We start from the raw sequence: 13,959 nt of genomic DNA, 5'->3' as shown, positions 1-13,959 counted from the left end.
CTTTCTCTGGACTCCCATAACACCCCCTCAACCCGAACCCAAGACAGCCATACCTGAGCGGTTGGTGGAGGGGCTGGGACTGGGGCTGAGGCCATGGCCAGGGTTAAAGCTGGAGCCAAGACTAGGGGCAGGGGTAGGGCTGGGGGTGGAGGAGGAACAGCAGATGACTGGACAAGGGCGGCTGGAGCACAGGTCCAAAGTGGGGATGACAGGACCTGGGGCTGAGCTGCTCAGGCCGGTGGTAACTGCGGAAGCCAGGGGCCGTATGAGCGAGCAGCAGGCAGCTGAGCCCCGCGCCCCCGCCACCCCAGAACGCAGCCACCTCTCCCCCATCCCAACCCTCCAGACCCCCCACAGGCACACACCCAGCAGCAAAGAGGGCCGTGTGCCTGGCAGCCCGGTGGTCACAGGCGACTGTCGGAGCTGAGTGGTCCCAAAGCTCTGGCTGGACCTGCTGGGGAAGGGAGGGCTGAGCTCAGAGGACAGCCTCAACAGGGAGGCCTGGGGGTTCTGGCGGAGCAGGAGGGACAGGAGGAGGTGGACAGGGATGGTGGAAAGGAGGCAGGGAGAAGGGTGGCAGGAGCCAGAGGCAGGAGGGCAGGGGCTCGGTCCAGACACGTACCATGGGCACCTGGCCTCACTCCCCCCAGGGTGCTGGGGCCGGAGCAGGGCCAGAAGACAGGAAGTGGACACAGCAAAAGAGCTAACGGGCAGCAGAGAGGAACAGGAAGGGGGGATAGGTGCAGGGGAGGAGAGAGAAAAGAAACAGTCAGAGATAGCCCAGGAGCTGAGGTGACAGTGGGCAAACAGAGCCCAAGATCCCACGGTGGCCCTCTTTCCCCCGCCCCTCCCCCCATGCCCATTCCAATCTGGGCCCCTCGATGCCCTCTGACTCTCAGAGGCCCAGCTACCTAAAGGAGCACTGAACGGGCCCATGAGACACACTGGCTTCGGTAGGGACCGGGAAATGTCTGCCCCTCCTCCAGGGAGACCTTCCCAGCCACCCCTGCAAGCCTCCAGCAGGCCGAGAGCCTGAAGCGCTATCCCCTTTGGAGGAGACAGCCTCCACGGCTCCTCTGACCCTGGGCTGCCCACCAAAGCCCCACCTGTCCTGGCGGCTTGGCCAGCAGCCAGGCCTCCAGGGACATACCCATCGGTTTCCACCAGGTCCTCCTCGGTGCGCAGGCTCAGCACGTACAGTGTAGACATGGACACCACGCTGGGAGCCACAGAAAAAGGGCCACTGTTAGAGCTGGAGCTACTGTCCCGGCCCCTCTCTCTAGGGCAGGGTCTGTGGTCCTTGACTCCGGGGGTTGGGCTCGCGAGTGACAGCGAACGGTGCCTGCGAGTGGGTCTCCCCAGCCCCAGGGCATGAGACCGAATGAGGCAGCCCACTTCCTTCCCTGAGACGTCCCCCTGTCCCTCCATCCCTCCGTGAGGTCTCCTCTCCCGGCCACATCTTCCTCTTCCCCCCAGGCCCGGGCCCAAGGGACAGCTCAACTTCCCCAGCCAGCCACCCCTGGAGCCTGGGGGACAATCACCTGAAGGCCATGACCACCACCAGGGCAATGATGGTTCCCTGCAGGAAGCGCTGGCTGATGCAGGCCTGGTCTGGGACCACAGATGACGACTGAGGACCGAGCGTAAAAGGGGAAGAAGCAGAAGAGGCCCAGACTGAGGGAGCCCGTGGTCTCACTCAGTGTGGACTCTGCTGGACGTGGGGGTGCTAAGGTCTGCTCGTTCCTACGGGGCGGGGGGGGGGGGCAGCGGGAGACGAAGGAGAAACGGGGCCAGAGGGCTAGAGAGCTGGGAAGCGAGGGGAAGTGCTTGCAGTCCGAGAGCCTGGAGGAGGAGGGCCCCGGTCCCACCCGCCTCCCATCCGCGCCCATCCTCACCTTGCTGGCCACCTTGGGGGGCCTCTTCTTGTGGGGGACGCTGCCCGCCCGGCTGAACTGGCTCCCTGCATGGCTGCAGCAAGAGGGCCAGGGTCAGAGGTGCCTCTGGGAAAGGGGTCTGGCCCCCGCCTGGCCCCGCCCCCACCTGAAGGCACCCGAGCTGCCAGTGGACTTGAGGCTGTCCAGCCGCCGCAGTTTGGCCAGCTTGTGGCTCCAGCGCTCCAGCTCGTCAATGCGCGTCTCCAGGTTGTCCGTCAGCTTGCACAGCTCCTTCACGGCACCCACGTTCTCCATGAAGATGCGCTCCTGCCGCGGGCGGCCGGCACGGTCAGCCCCTGGGAACCCTGGGCTACAGGGAGCAGGACCCACGGCCGCCTGGAAGTCCTCAAAGCCTCCCTGCCCAGGTCGGCCTCGGCAGCCCCCAACTTCCCGCGCCTGCCTCCAAACAGCACCCCCGCCTCTGCACCTTTGCGCCGCCATCCGGCCAGCCCTTCCCACCCCTCCTCGCCGTCTGAACCCCGTCTCTCAGAGGCTCCCACCCTCTGATGAACGTGGTATCTCAGGCTTCAGCTCCTTATTGCTCAGCCAAGGCCAAGACATAGTACTACACGCTCCTTGATGCCCGGCCTCATGCCAGGTAGTTCCAAACATCACCCTCACGCTCCGCTGTGTTATTTCGGCTTCTCAATAACCACCTGGGAAGGTCTTGGCAGTGGACTATCTCTAGCCTCCTTTCAAAGGGAAGGAAAATGATCCCCAGGGAGCTTCCGCTTGCTGTCGATCACACAACCATCGTGTCGCCAAGTCCCCAGCTGGCCCTTGAATGCTCACCCCCTTTCCCCGGGGGCGGGGGTGGGGGGTGGGCAGGGGGCTCCGGAGGCAGCATGAGAGAAGACTGGGCTGCCTGCCCCCTCTGCACTTCAGTGCCCCCAGTCTCTAAGTGGGAGATAACGTCCCAGCTGGTCCACCCACGTCCCTTGGGCTCTCTCCATCCCCCCACCCTGCAGACCTTGTTCACCACCAAGAAGTTCTCTATGGTTTTCCCATTGGCAAAGACCACGTCTCCAGTGTCCTTCACGGCCTCAGGCAGGATCTCCTTCACCTCCTGGGCGATGACACCTGGAGAGTGGGGGAGGGTGGGGTACAGAACACCCACAGCACCAATTATAATGCAAGGAGGGCCCCCAAGTTTGAAGAGGGCGAAATTCTGAGGGCTAGAGATTTGGGATCCAAGGAGCACTGGAGCAGGGGGCTCCCACGGACCAGTGTTCGGAAGGCTGCCGCTCCCTGGCTCCGGTTGTGGGGTTCCCTGGCCTGGGGGAAGGGTGGATTCCTGGGTGTAAGGCTCCCAGGGAAAGTGGGCCTGGATAGAGGCAGGATTCACCTAAGGAGCAGAGGATGCCGGGACCACGATTCCCGGACTTCTAGTGTCCCGGGCACCCAGGGCTGAGGGGCGGGACTTCTAGAGGGCAGGATTCCTAGGCAGGAGTTCCAGGAGTCAAGGAGAGGGGTTCCTGGGAGTGGGGTTTCCAGCGGGCTGGGACAGAGTTGCCAGAGGACAGGGACAGGGGGCGGGGTTACTGCGGGCCGAGGCTGCTGGTTCCGGGACCCCAGCTCCCGTCGACGTAGGCAGGTCCCTACCCGTCTCTGGTGCCGTGGCCTCGATGCCTGCGGTGGCTGCAAACTCAGGCTTGTATCTGTAGTGCACCAGCCGCATGCGTGAGATCCTCTTCAGCTGCTCCGTGGTGTCCACCTGCACGGGAACCGGGGCCGAGACTGAACCCCTCCCCTCCCGGGCCCGTCCGAAGTAGGCCCCGGAGCTCAAGACAGTGGGGACCCAGGGTCTGCGGTGCGGAGGGGAGACCTTGCACCAGGGTCGAGTTCCAGAAATCTAGAGCCGGCCTCCCCCATTTCCTTCCCCTGCAGCCCCGCCCTTCCATCTGCCTCCGCCCCTCCACGAGCCCCGCCCACACACCAATCCGCCCCTCGCGGCCCAGCCCTGCCCCCGGCCCCTCCCGCGGGAAACTCAGCTCTTCCCGCCGCACAGCCCCGCCCCTCGCCCACAGCCCCGCCCCCACCTCCTGCACGTGCTCCTTGGCCCGCAGGTCGGAGGGGTGCATGAGCGAGCCCATGACCTTGACATTGCCGTGCACGACCAACGCCTCGTCGGGTCGGTCTGTGTTGATGCCCACGCGGCCATGGTGGAAGACAGTGTCGGGCACCTGCGCCCGCTGCCACAGCACGTCGCTGTCACTCTCAAACTGGCCTGGGTTGGAGGCCTAGCACAAGTGGGGGGGGGGGGGGGGGAGGTTGGATCAGTCCCAGGGGACGGGGCACCTGCAGTGCCCTGGGAAACCCTGCCGCCACCCCTCCCGCTCCAGGCAAGGATTCTCACTCCACCATGCCCAACTTCAACTGACCCTCTCATTGTGGCACTTTTCAGTTGCTTGTGGGATCTCAGAAGGCTACCTAGGTCTTGTGTTCCTCCACGCTTGTGGCTCAGAGGGTGGGAACTTGCCCACTGTCATACCACTAGCACCGAGTGGGATCAGCATTCTAGCTCCTGACCACCCCCCGCCCCCAGTACCCCGTATTCCTCCTGGGTGCTGTTTCTCCCAGCTCTGGGGAGGACTCTCAACCCCTTGGGTGGAGATGGCCCTCACCCTCACGATGATGCGCTCTGAGATCTGGGCAGCCAGCGTGTAGTTCTGGTTCTGTGCATGGGCCTGGAGCGCCACCACCAGCATGAAGTACCTGGGGTGCACAGGGGTTTAGAGGCACCCAGGGCCCTGCCCCACCTGCCCCTGCGCCCCACCCACCCTTCCCACGTCTCATGTTCAGTGCTGAGGCTCCTACCACCCCTAGCGGCCGGAGGAGGGGCGGGGGCATTCACAGCTCATCCCACAGAAGAGGAACCTGAGTCTCCACCAGGGGGCAGACATTCCCCAGGACCCACAGCCAGGAAACCTTTGAGCTGTTTCATCCAGAAGCCGTGCTTCTGGTCTGTCTCATCCTTAAATCAGTTAGCCTTAGGTACGAGTCTCAGGTCTCTCATCTGTAAAATGGGTCAGTCTGTGGGACACTGACTATGGGGTGGTGTCCTGCTGCCCTTCCTCCTCGGAAATGGAGGGCCTGCCAAGGCAGAGGTCAAGCCCGCTCACCTCTGGTCAGGGTTAGGTTTGCCCTTCTTGCGCATGTTGTTGGCAGTGGTCTCGCTGAAGTGCAAGCGCCCCACAGTCACCTTCGTGACCTGCTCAGGAGGCAGATTGACCCTGCAGAGGCGGGGGGTTGGTATTCAGTGGGCAGGGAGGGGGACCCAGTCAAGAATGTATAGGAGGCAGACACTGAGGGTGCCAGCCGGGCCCCCTCAGCTCCCAGCCCAGCTCCAGGGTCAGCCTTCCCAGGTCCTCCCCCTTCCCCCCACAGGGCCAGACACTCACGTGACGGGGTTAAAGGGCCGCTTGCTTCGGTCGGACTGTGACTGCTCAATGTTGATGGACTGGTTCAGGGCCTCCAGCTGGGGGAGAAAGCAGGGCCCCCGAGGCAGATCAGGGTGAGGGGACCCCCTGGTTCTGCTTCCCTTTACCCACTCGGCCCAGGCCTGGCCCAGCTGGACCTCCCCGGGAAGAGGGGCGGCCCTCTCTTCCACGAGGGCACAGATAGTCCCATCACTCCCCCACCTCTGCACACACCCACCCACACACGTATTCCACAGAAACACTCACAGCCCCCACGTCCACACCCGCGCACACCCCTACCTCCTCGTACATATCCCAAGCGGACCTCCATCAACACACACACACACACACACACACACACACACTCACTCCCCAGACCCTCTCCCACATTCACATCCAGTCCCCTTAACCCTTCTGTGAGCACCGGCTGAGCCAGGCCAAGGAGCCGGCCCGGCTCCCAGCACTGAAGGAAACACACCCAGCCGTTCCCCCAGGATGCGCAAGGGCTCCAAATCAACCCCTCCTGGGGGTGCTGGAGGGGCCTCAGGGCAAGTGTCCCCAGGGACCAGGGACCCCAGCAGAGTGACCAGGGAGGCCAAGGAACGGTCTGCCAGGAGAGGAGGGATGGACTGGGCATTCTCAGGGCATCCCAGAGAAACGGAGCTGCTTCCGGAAAGCAGGTGCTATGAACAGGCCCAGATGGTCTGGGGCACAGCAAAAGGCAGGGCAGGAATGAAAGGCTGGATCCCAAAGGCCTTTGTGGGCTAAGCTTAGAAGTCATGGCTCTTTGCTGGGAGGGCACCAGGTGTCTCGGGGGAGCATGAGCTGAGCGCCAGAGTAGAAGCCGCTGTGGACGTTCAGAGAAGCGGCAGGGGGCAGAGGGGGCACGTGGTCTGGTCCAGGGGGAGGCGGAGGGGAGACGTGAGAGGAGGGACCAAGGCGGGCAATGCCCTAGGAGAACAGCCAGGCCTGGTGCGTGAGCCTAGAGCGAGGGGTGAGTTGGCAGGGACTCCATTTGGGGATGGGGAGCTAAGGGAGCCGACAGAGGAGTCAGGAGAAGGGTCTCTGCTGGCGGTGCAGACTTGGGGTCACAGGGTAGAGAAGGAATTAGGAAGCCTGAGGAGGCTGACGGGGCACAGGGACACTCTCTTTGCCTTGGGGTCTCTCAAGCTCCCCCCAGCATTCCTGACTCGCCTCTGCTCCCCTCCCCTCCTGGCTGAGCCCCCAAACCTGCCTTCACTCCATGCAGTTTCAGGTAGAAGCAGTCAAGGGGCTTGAGGCCTTCGGGCGTCTTGACGTACTTGGGCTCCCCCAGCATGCCGATGTATACCGTCACCTGAAAGTGGTTCTTCTTCTGGCACACGAAGGCGTCGTCGCCCACCGAAAAGTTGAAGCCCTTGTCAGCGTCCACACGGTAGGTGAGCATGGGCCTGGGGGCAGAGGAAGGGACTCCCTGGAGCCGCCGCCCCCCCCACCCCAACCAAACCTGGAATGTTCCTCCTACACGCCTGCATTCCAAAGCAGCTTCCTATCTGGTACCCCCGATCCTCAAACCACTCAGGCGGCTGCCCCCACTTCTCAGAAATGGAAACTGAGTCCCCAGAAGGATTTTGAGCTCAGGTCTGCCTCGGCCAATATTCTTTCCTCTACAAAGCTGGGACCAGCCCACCCTGGTGACGGGGGAGGCAGGGCAAGACCCCTGGGGCCCACCGCCCAGGCGTGAACTCCTGAGGAGGGGGCGCCTCATCACTCTTGGCTCCTTCCCAGAATGCTGCCTGAAGCCCCCTCCCTCACGGGAGATGGGGTGAGAGAGGGTGCGTCTGCAGAGCCTCACTGGCCTGACAGCTGGTTGCCATGGAAACGGTGGAACCAGGCGCCGGCTCTGAGCGCTGGCCCGGCCCCTGCCCACTGGCTTGCTCAAGCCCCCAAAGTCCTCATTCTGACTCTTCCCTCTGCCCAAGTGGGGAGAGGGGCACTCTGGGCGGCCAGGACTCGGCCTCGGTTTACCCGTCTGTTGCTGGGGAAGTATTCCAAGTAAGGGTCCTTTGGGGGACCTCTAGGTGGCAGGAAAGGGGGGCAACCGTTGGCCCGTCCTTACCCAGGTCCCCAGGCACAAGCAGTACCCTCCCCAGCTCCCCCGGGGCCTGGGGCCTGCCTGGAGGAGGATGGGAGAAGAGAATGCTTCCAAACTTGGGGGGAAGAGTCTGGCTAACTTCTACCGGAAGGCCTGGGGCTCCACCCACCTGCCTGCCCCAGGAGAATACCCCGGAAGTACACGGGCCACTCTGGGGGCCTCAGCTGCCAGCTTCCTGGCCTTAAGGCCTGGAGTGGCAGGGCTGGCCCAGAAAGCATGGTGGTAAGAGTGGGGGGTCCTCACCAGGCCATAAGGGCGGGATCCCTAAAGACGTCTCCCCCAGCCCTGGCAGGGCCTCAAGGGATACTTCAGCCACTACAGCAGCTGGACCGCCGCCCCCCGCCCTCCCCAGCCCTGAGGGCTTCTGGCTAAGAATCCCACATGGCCTGGGGTACCCGACTCGGGGAGACTGGTCTGTTCCACCCTGCCCAGGCCTGGCAATGTCGCGGGGAGTTGGTGAGCGACGAACTTCGACAAGAGTGAGGGGGGTGGACCCAGAGTGCTCCTGGCCTGGTCCCAGGAAGTTGAATCCACATGGGTGGGTGCTGAGGGAAAGCTAGGAACGCCCGGACAGCCCATCCTCCCCCACCCCCTCATTCCCCGCCCCCCCCCCCCCCCCCCCCGCCAGGGAGGGGGCTGCTGGAAGGGCCCGGCCAACACAGCTTCCTGCTACCTTCCTGGAATGCAGGAGTGGAGGAGGCGGACGAGAGGAGGAGCCAGAGAACACCCATCCACCCACGTCTCCCTGCCTTGGCTCCCACCGGCCCCTCCCTGGTGGACACCACCTTCTGAAGGAGGCCTTGGGCTGGCCCAGAAGTCCAGAACCCCGAGTTCCAGTCCCGGCTCTGCCCTGAGCCTGCTTTTCCACTGTAAACCGGGACCACCTGGTACCCAGTGTGCTCCCAAGCCCCGCTCTAGGACCGTGATGCCAGGGCTGGGGGCGGGGGGCGGGACGGTGACCAGGAGGGGTGGGGTCGGGGCACAGGTCACTTACAGCTCCTTGTAGTTTGCGTCGTACAGCGTTGCCCACTTGTTCTGCTGATGCGGTTGCCACTTGATGGATTGGTAGTTGGGATCCAGGTAGGAGCCACTAAGGCTATCATTGTCCTGCAGGAGACCTGGAGGGAGGGAGCGCCCATGTGGGCCCTGCGCCCCACTCCCCAGCTTCAAGGGTTGGCTCCCTGTGAGGTCCAGCAGGCCAGGCACGTACCTGGTGAGGGTGCACCCGGTGGGTGCCAAGGTGGCGTCTGGACCCGGGCGATGCTGAGGGGCAAGGAGCCGGGGCCGGGGGAGAGTGGGCCCTGGGGAGGCCAGGGTGGGGAAGGGGCTCGAGCTGGGTGCGGGGGCAGGGTCGTCGCGGTCCCGGGCTCCTGTTTGATCATTCCATTCAGCATCTGGGCATTAAGGGTGTTGGGAGGTGATTCGGAGTGCTTCCTCTTCTTGGAGGGGTGTGTGGGGAGCCTGGGGGCGACACGGGTGCAGGTCTTGGGGGGCTGGCTCTTCCTGAGCCCCCTCCCAGTAGGTAATAGCCTTCTTCCCGTCTTCAACCTGTTTCAGCAGGATTTACCTAATCCAGAGGACACTTCCTCCAGGAAGCCCCTGGGCTTTACCTTCTCACTGCCGCCCCCCATCACTCTGTGTTGTCATTCTCTATTTCTGTCACTCCTCCCTTCTCCTGAGATTACAGAATTCAAGGAGGGCAGAGGCCACACCTGACTTGTCGGTGTGTCCCCATGATGCCCGGCGATAGGCCTGGTGCACAGCATCCTCAGAATCGTTTGTGGAATGAACAAGTCGGTCCCTTCCCTGTGGTGTCACTCTCAGTGCCACTCTTTATAGTTGGGGGCTCCACAGAGAGCAGCCTCCATGGTCAGAAACAAGCCACAGAAGGCATGGGCCACGAAGGGTGGGAAGGAGAGTTTCTTGGGGAGGAGGCTGCGGAATCTCGGCTTGAACGAAACCTTTCACGACATCTCAGTGTGTAAGATAAATAGACAAAAAGATAATTCTGCTGGTTGGAGTCAGAATGGGGTGCTTGGGTCTATGGCTCACACTTCCGCAGGAGGCCCAGGACTCCACGATCGGGTTAGAAAGTCCCTGGTGTCTGGGAAAGGATACAGCCTGAGGTTCAAGTCCTGGCTCTGCCCCTTCCTAGTTTCACGACCTGGGCAAGCGTTTCCTCCCCTGGGAGCCCCAGTTTACCTATCTGGGCACTGGGGGTGGCCATGCTCACCAAATAAGGTAGTCGTAAGCGCTTGGCCGTGGCTATAAATCTCCAGCAGGTTTCTGGGCACATATGCATACGTGTGCTGACCCTCCTCTCCTGGGGTCAGAGCCTTCTGCCTTCCTGGTTCGTCCCTGTCCATACCTCCATCTCTGTCCTGCCTTCTGCCACCCTGAACCCCGACCCCCAAGCCCACCTGCCCGAGTCTTACTCAGCTCCGTGCTGATTCAGCAGCTGGTGTAGCATCTGGGACTGCTGTGTGTGGTGGAGATCCGTGGGCACCAGCCCCTGCCCCATGGCAGCATAGGGGGGCATCGGGGGCTCGGCCTTCATGTACAGGTCCCGCTGCAGAACAGGGTAGTGAGGCGGGGGTGGTGGGGGCGGCGGAGGGCCTGGTAGGTGGGCTGGAGGTGGAGGTGGGTGCTCCAGGCGGGAGGGCACTCCCACGTGGCACAGGGACTCAGGGGTAATGGTGCGCAGGAGATGGGGGTCTGCAGGAGAGATGGGGGGGCATCAGAGACCTACCTACATCACGCAGGTTCCCGGGCACCAGCTCTACCCCCCCCCCCCAACTGGCAGCAGAGTCTCCTGATTCCCACCTCCTGAACCAAGCCCCGGGGCTGCCCTCCCACCAGCCCCACGTGGGAGGAGGGCTGGGCAGCCTAGAGGCTGGCCACTAGAGGCCTGGGCAGGGAGACAAGACCCTGTCCAGGGGGCGGGCTGCTTCCCCACCGCCCCCCCCCCCCCGGTCCTGATGGGGTCCTGCCCCCAGACCAGGCTGCCCTCCCTGGGGAGGGCCCACATCCCAAGGTGCCCCCCAGCCCCCTCTCGGGCCTCATCTTCCTCGGGGCCTTCGGGAGAAGTCTCTCGGGACCCCCAACACAGTCCTGCGGCAGCCCTCCTCCACCGGGAAGCCCCTCCAGCGGGCTCCCAGGGGCCAGCCCCCCAGCTCCCTTTGTTCCCCAGGAGGCATTCCAGAAATGTTTCTGGTAAGATAAACAGAACTCTTGACCCCTCTCTGGGCTGTGGGGAGAAGGCTGCCCGCGCTCCTTCTGTTCTTGGCCACCTGGGGGCTGCTGCACCCCTGGCACCCCCCCCCCCCCAGGGGGAGGTGGGCCCTGCGGGCCGGCAACGCCTGTACTCAGGCTGCACCCACAGCCTTCCCCAGCCGTCCACTTACCGCCGAAGGGCGCGTCCATGATGGCGCAGGCGGGCAGGCGGGTGGCATCACCGGCAGGGACACTTGCTCAGAGGCAGGGCCAGGCTCCCCACCCGCCCGTGGGGAAACAATAGCCAGCGCCGGGGAGTATTTGACCAGCGATAATCTGGGCCTGTTGGGCGGCCGCTGGCCCCCTCCCTCCCTCGCTCCCTCCCTCCCCGATAAGGCCGCCCCAACCACTTGCCCAAACCCCAGAGGGGGAGGGCGGTGCCCGCTGGACTCACCATTCACCTGCTGGGGGGAGTAGGCCTCGGAGCCCGAGTCTGGGGGAGAGTCCGGCAGTGTGCTGCAGGAGCAGGAGGAAGGGGCTGCTGGGCGGGCAGCACTTCCGTGGGGCAGGGCCCCAGAGACCCTAGAGGCTGGAGGCACTGGGGTCTCCTCGCTCCCGCCCTCAGGGGAATTTCTCTGCACCAGCCACCTTGCCTTGCCAGGCAGGGCCTGGGGCTGAACTCAGGCAGCGGGTCTCAGGCTCCTCCCACCCGGCGTCCCCTCAGACCTACTGGGCACTTGGGGACCGGGAGCCAAGGTCCCCGGTGAGGGCACAGGGACTCAAGGACTCCTCCCAGATGCAGAGGCCAGGCTGGCTCCTCCTTCCCACACCCGCTGAAGCCCCACTTTCCAGAAACTCTAAGGGGCTCCAGGGGGCTAAGCCCGGAGAGATTCGGTGGGGGTCACCATGGGCAGGTGTGGGCCAGGCAGGGAGCCAGCTCCGCCAGGCCTGGGTTTATTTTTCTCTTGCAGGTTCTGTTTTATCAGCGGCTCAGGCAAAAGGAACAAACTCAGGCCTGAGAGACCAACATGTCCTGCGCGAGCCCTGCACTCGCCCGCTGAGGGGAGGCTGCGGCTAAGCAGGGATCCCGCTCTTTGGCCATCCTGGTCCCCGCATCTGGAAAGACTGCCCACCACTGGGCCCAGGCAGCTGCCTTGAGGCAGCGAGCCCTCATGGCCACAGCCCTGGGCTGATTCTAGAGTCCTCAGGCTCCCCTGAACGAGCCACCCACCCAACCCCTCAGGCTAGGCGAGGATGACCCAAAAGGCCATAGGGGCTGAATTCTCGGTAGCCCTCAAGGCCACTAGGGCTGACTGGGGTCTCTGCCCTGCGACCCCCATCTCCTGCCTGTTCTCTGTACTCCCCTGACCATGGCCCCCGGTCTCTCTAATGTGTAAAGGTCTCTCACACCCTCTGGTCCCTGCAGTGAAACGCCCCAAGTCCATGGGACCTTGTATTCTTTCCTCATAACTCTTCGCGGTGCTCATGAGTCCTCGATTTGGTGATTTATTGATTAACAACCCTCTCTCCAATCAGGCCGTGGGATCTACTACAGGAGGGACGTGTTTGTCTTGTCTGGCACCTAGAACAGGGCCCAGAAGGGGCAGGGGCAGGGAGAAGCCCTGGGTCCCTCCCTGGAGCAGCCCGGGCCACATGGTCTCTGTGCAGCTCTGGGCGAGCCCTTTCTCTCCCGGGACGAAGGGCCCCGGTGTGCCATTCGCATCCAGCTGAGGGGCAACAGATCTTTACCGCCAGGCGAGCTGGTTTGGGGGTCCCCCAGGAGCTGGTGCCTGGAGAGGGTTCATAAGCTTCCACAAACAGAGCCACAGGGCACAGCGACAGGCACCCACCAGGTGCTTATTACGCGTTAGTTCCCTTTCCTAGTCTTTGCCCTTCAGGGTCTGGGTGACGGGACAGGCTCGCGGCAGAGGTCTGCCCTGCTGTGGCAAAAGCTAACCCCAAACACGGCAGCTCGCCTCCACTGCCTCCCTCGGCAAGCCAGGAGAGCTCCGGTCCCCCACCCCCCACCCCCCACCCCCACCCCCGCCCCGGCACGTCCCCTGTGGTTCCTCCCCGTATCTCCACAGTCCCGGAGGGGAAAGCATTTTGAATTCGTTCTGTTCTACAGCAAAGACACTGAGGCCCTGACCGAGGCTGTGGGTCACCCAGCCAGAGGCTGGAAACGGTGGGGCTGAAGGAAGAGCCAGGCTGTGTGAATCGTGTCCCGCCCCCAGCACTCTACACTTCTCCTACCCAAAGACAGGGTCCCCTGCTCCTGCGCCAGGCTGGGGAACCCAGAACTTTCTTCGAGCCCCTCTGCAGAACCCAGGAGACCCATGTTCCTGTCTGTCCTCACGAGAGTGTGTCTGTGGGCTGGCGGCCGCATGCACACAGCCAGGTGACAGCCAGGCCCAGGCTGAGCCCCTGGGTCAGGCTGCTGGCGTGGACTCCTGGGAGAGAGGAGAGAACGGGCCTGGGAGGCTGGCTTGGTTCGGGAGAGCTTCAGGTACCATATCTGTGCCATCGGCCGACCCCCTGTGGCCGCAGTAGCTAAGTGCATGAGTGGATGGGCCTGGCCCAGTGAGGGGACTTTGTGTGCCCTGCGTGTGTACATGTGTGTGCTTGCGTGTATCAGTGGAGGTAAACAGCGGTGCCTCCAGGCTCACGCCCTCCCTCCCCTCTTGATGCAGCTGTCAGAGAATTTTCTAGCCCTCATCACTCCCCTGCTCAGGGTCCTCTGTGGCTGCCCAGCGCCTGAGAACAAAGCCATGAGTCCCTCCTCAGCCACCTCACCTACCCACCCACAGGGCAGGCCTGGGCCAGCACCTCCCAGGCCCGCAGCCACTGCCCCCGCCCCCCATCCCCGTGAGCCTGGCCCCTCACTCACCCTGGGGCATAGGGAGCCTTGGGCTCTGCTTTGATGGGGGGCCCAGAGCCCCCCAGAAAGGGCTTGGGAGCAGTGCCCATGGCATTGTTGTTGTTGCAGTTGAGCGGGGCGCTGTAGCTCGGGGCGGGGAGGGGGCCGTGGCGCCCCGGGGAGGGTCCGCCCCCAGAGGGGCTCAGGTGGTGGCCCCCGCTGGAGCCCGGGATGGCCGGCTGCCCGTGGGGGTAGGAGGCCGCACTGGCTGGAGCAGAGATGTCAGGGAAGCAGCTGTAGAAAAGGGAAGAAGCTCAGCGCCAGCCGGGCCCCCAACCCCTCCCCAGGCCGCCCCCCCTGCAGGGCAGCCGAGTCAGTGGATGGGAAAAGAGGGGGAGCAGG

At 63.8% G+C, this 13,959-nt stretch overlaps 1 protein-coding gene across 14 annotated transcripts in view; it reads right to left on the bottom strand.

The window, feature by feature from the left end:
- The window catches only part of MYRF (myelin regulatory factor), a 33,915-nt gene that overhangs the window by 7,248 nt on the left and 12,708 nt on the right, over positions 1 to 13,959 (bottom strand). For 5 of the 14 annotated variants that reach the window (XM_043581345.1, XM_043581350.1, XM_043581348.1 and 2 more), the window contains exons 3-21: positions 13,588 to 13,851; positions 11,155 to 11,216; positions 9,923 to 10,202; positions 8,698 to 8,948; positions 8,482 to 8,605; positions 6,588 to 6,783; positions 5,336 to 5,412; positions 5,057 to 5,167; positions 4,559 to 4,649; positions 3,974 to 4,174; positions 3,537 to 3,648; positions 2,905 to 3,014; positions 2,041 to 2,201; positions 1,896 to 1,968; positions 1,542 to 1,630; positions 1,151 to 1,219; positions 623 to 703; positions 366 to 454; positions 54 to 245 (exon numbers count right to left, since the gene is read on the bottom strand). In XM_043581345.1, coding sequence (XP_043437280.1) covers positions 54 to 245; positions 366 to 454; positions 623 to 703; positions 1,151 to 1,219; positions 1,542 to 1,630; positions 1,896 to 1,968; positions 2,041 to 2,201; positions 2,905 to 3,014; positions 3,537 to 3,648; positions 3,974 to 4,174; positions 4,559 to 4,649; positions 5,057 to 5,167; positions 5,336 to 5,412; positions 6,588 to 6,783; positions 8,482 to 8,605; positions 8,698 to 8,948; positions 9,923 to 10,202; positions 11,155 to 11,216; positions 13,588 to 13,851 — 2,633 coding nt within the window. Of the gene's footprint in view, positions 1 to 53; positions 246 to 365; positions 455 to 622; positions 704 to 1,150; positions 1,220 to 1,541; positions 1,631 to 1,895; positions 1,969 to 2,040; positions 2,202 to 2,904; positions 3,015 to 3,536; positions 3,649 to 3,973; positions 4,175 to 4,558; positions 4,650 to 5,056; positions 5,168 to 5,335; positions 5,413 to 6,587; positions 6,784 to 8,481; positions 8,606 to 8,697; positions 8,949 to 9,922; positions 10,203 to 10,236; positions 10,306 to 10,891; positions 11,023 to 11,154; positions 11,217 to 13,587; positions 13,852 to 13,959 lie in introns of those variants that run through there. The other 9 variants (XM_043581346.1, XM_043581359.1, XM_043581352.1 and 6 more) reach the window with 6 other exon arrangements.

Source organism: Prionailurus bengalensis, chromosome D1 (genome assembly GCF_016509475.1).
Source record: "Prionailurus bengalensis isolate Pbe53 chromosome D1, Fcat_Pben_1.1_paternal_pri, whole genome shotgun sequence".
Taxonomy (NCBI): Eukaryota; Metazoa; Chordata; class Mammalia; order Carnivora; family Felidae; genus Prionailurus; species Prionailurus bengalensis.
The sequence above is the reverse complement of the archived record's forward strand: the minus strand, read 5'-3'. Positions and strand labels throughout refer to the sequence as shown.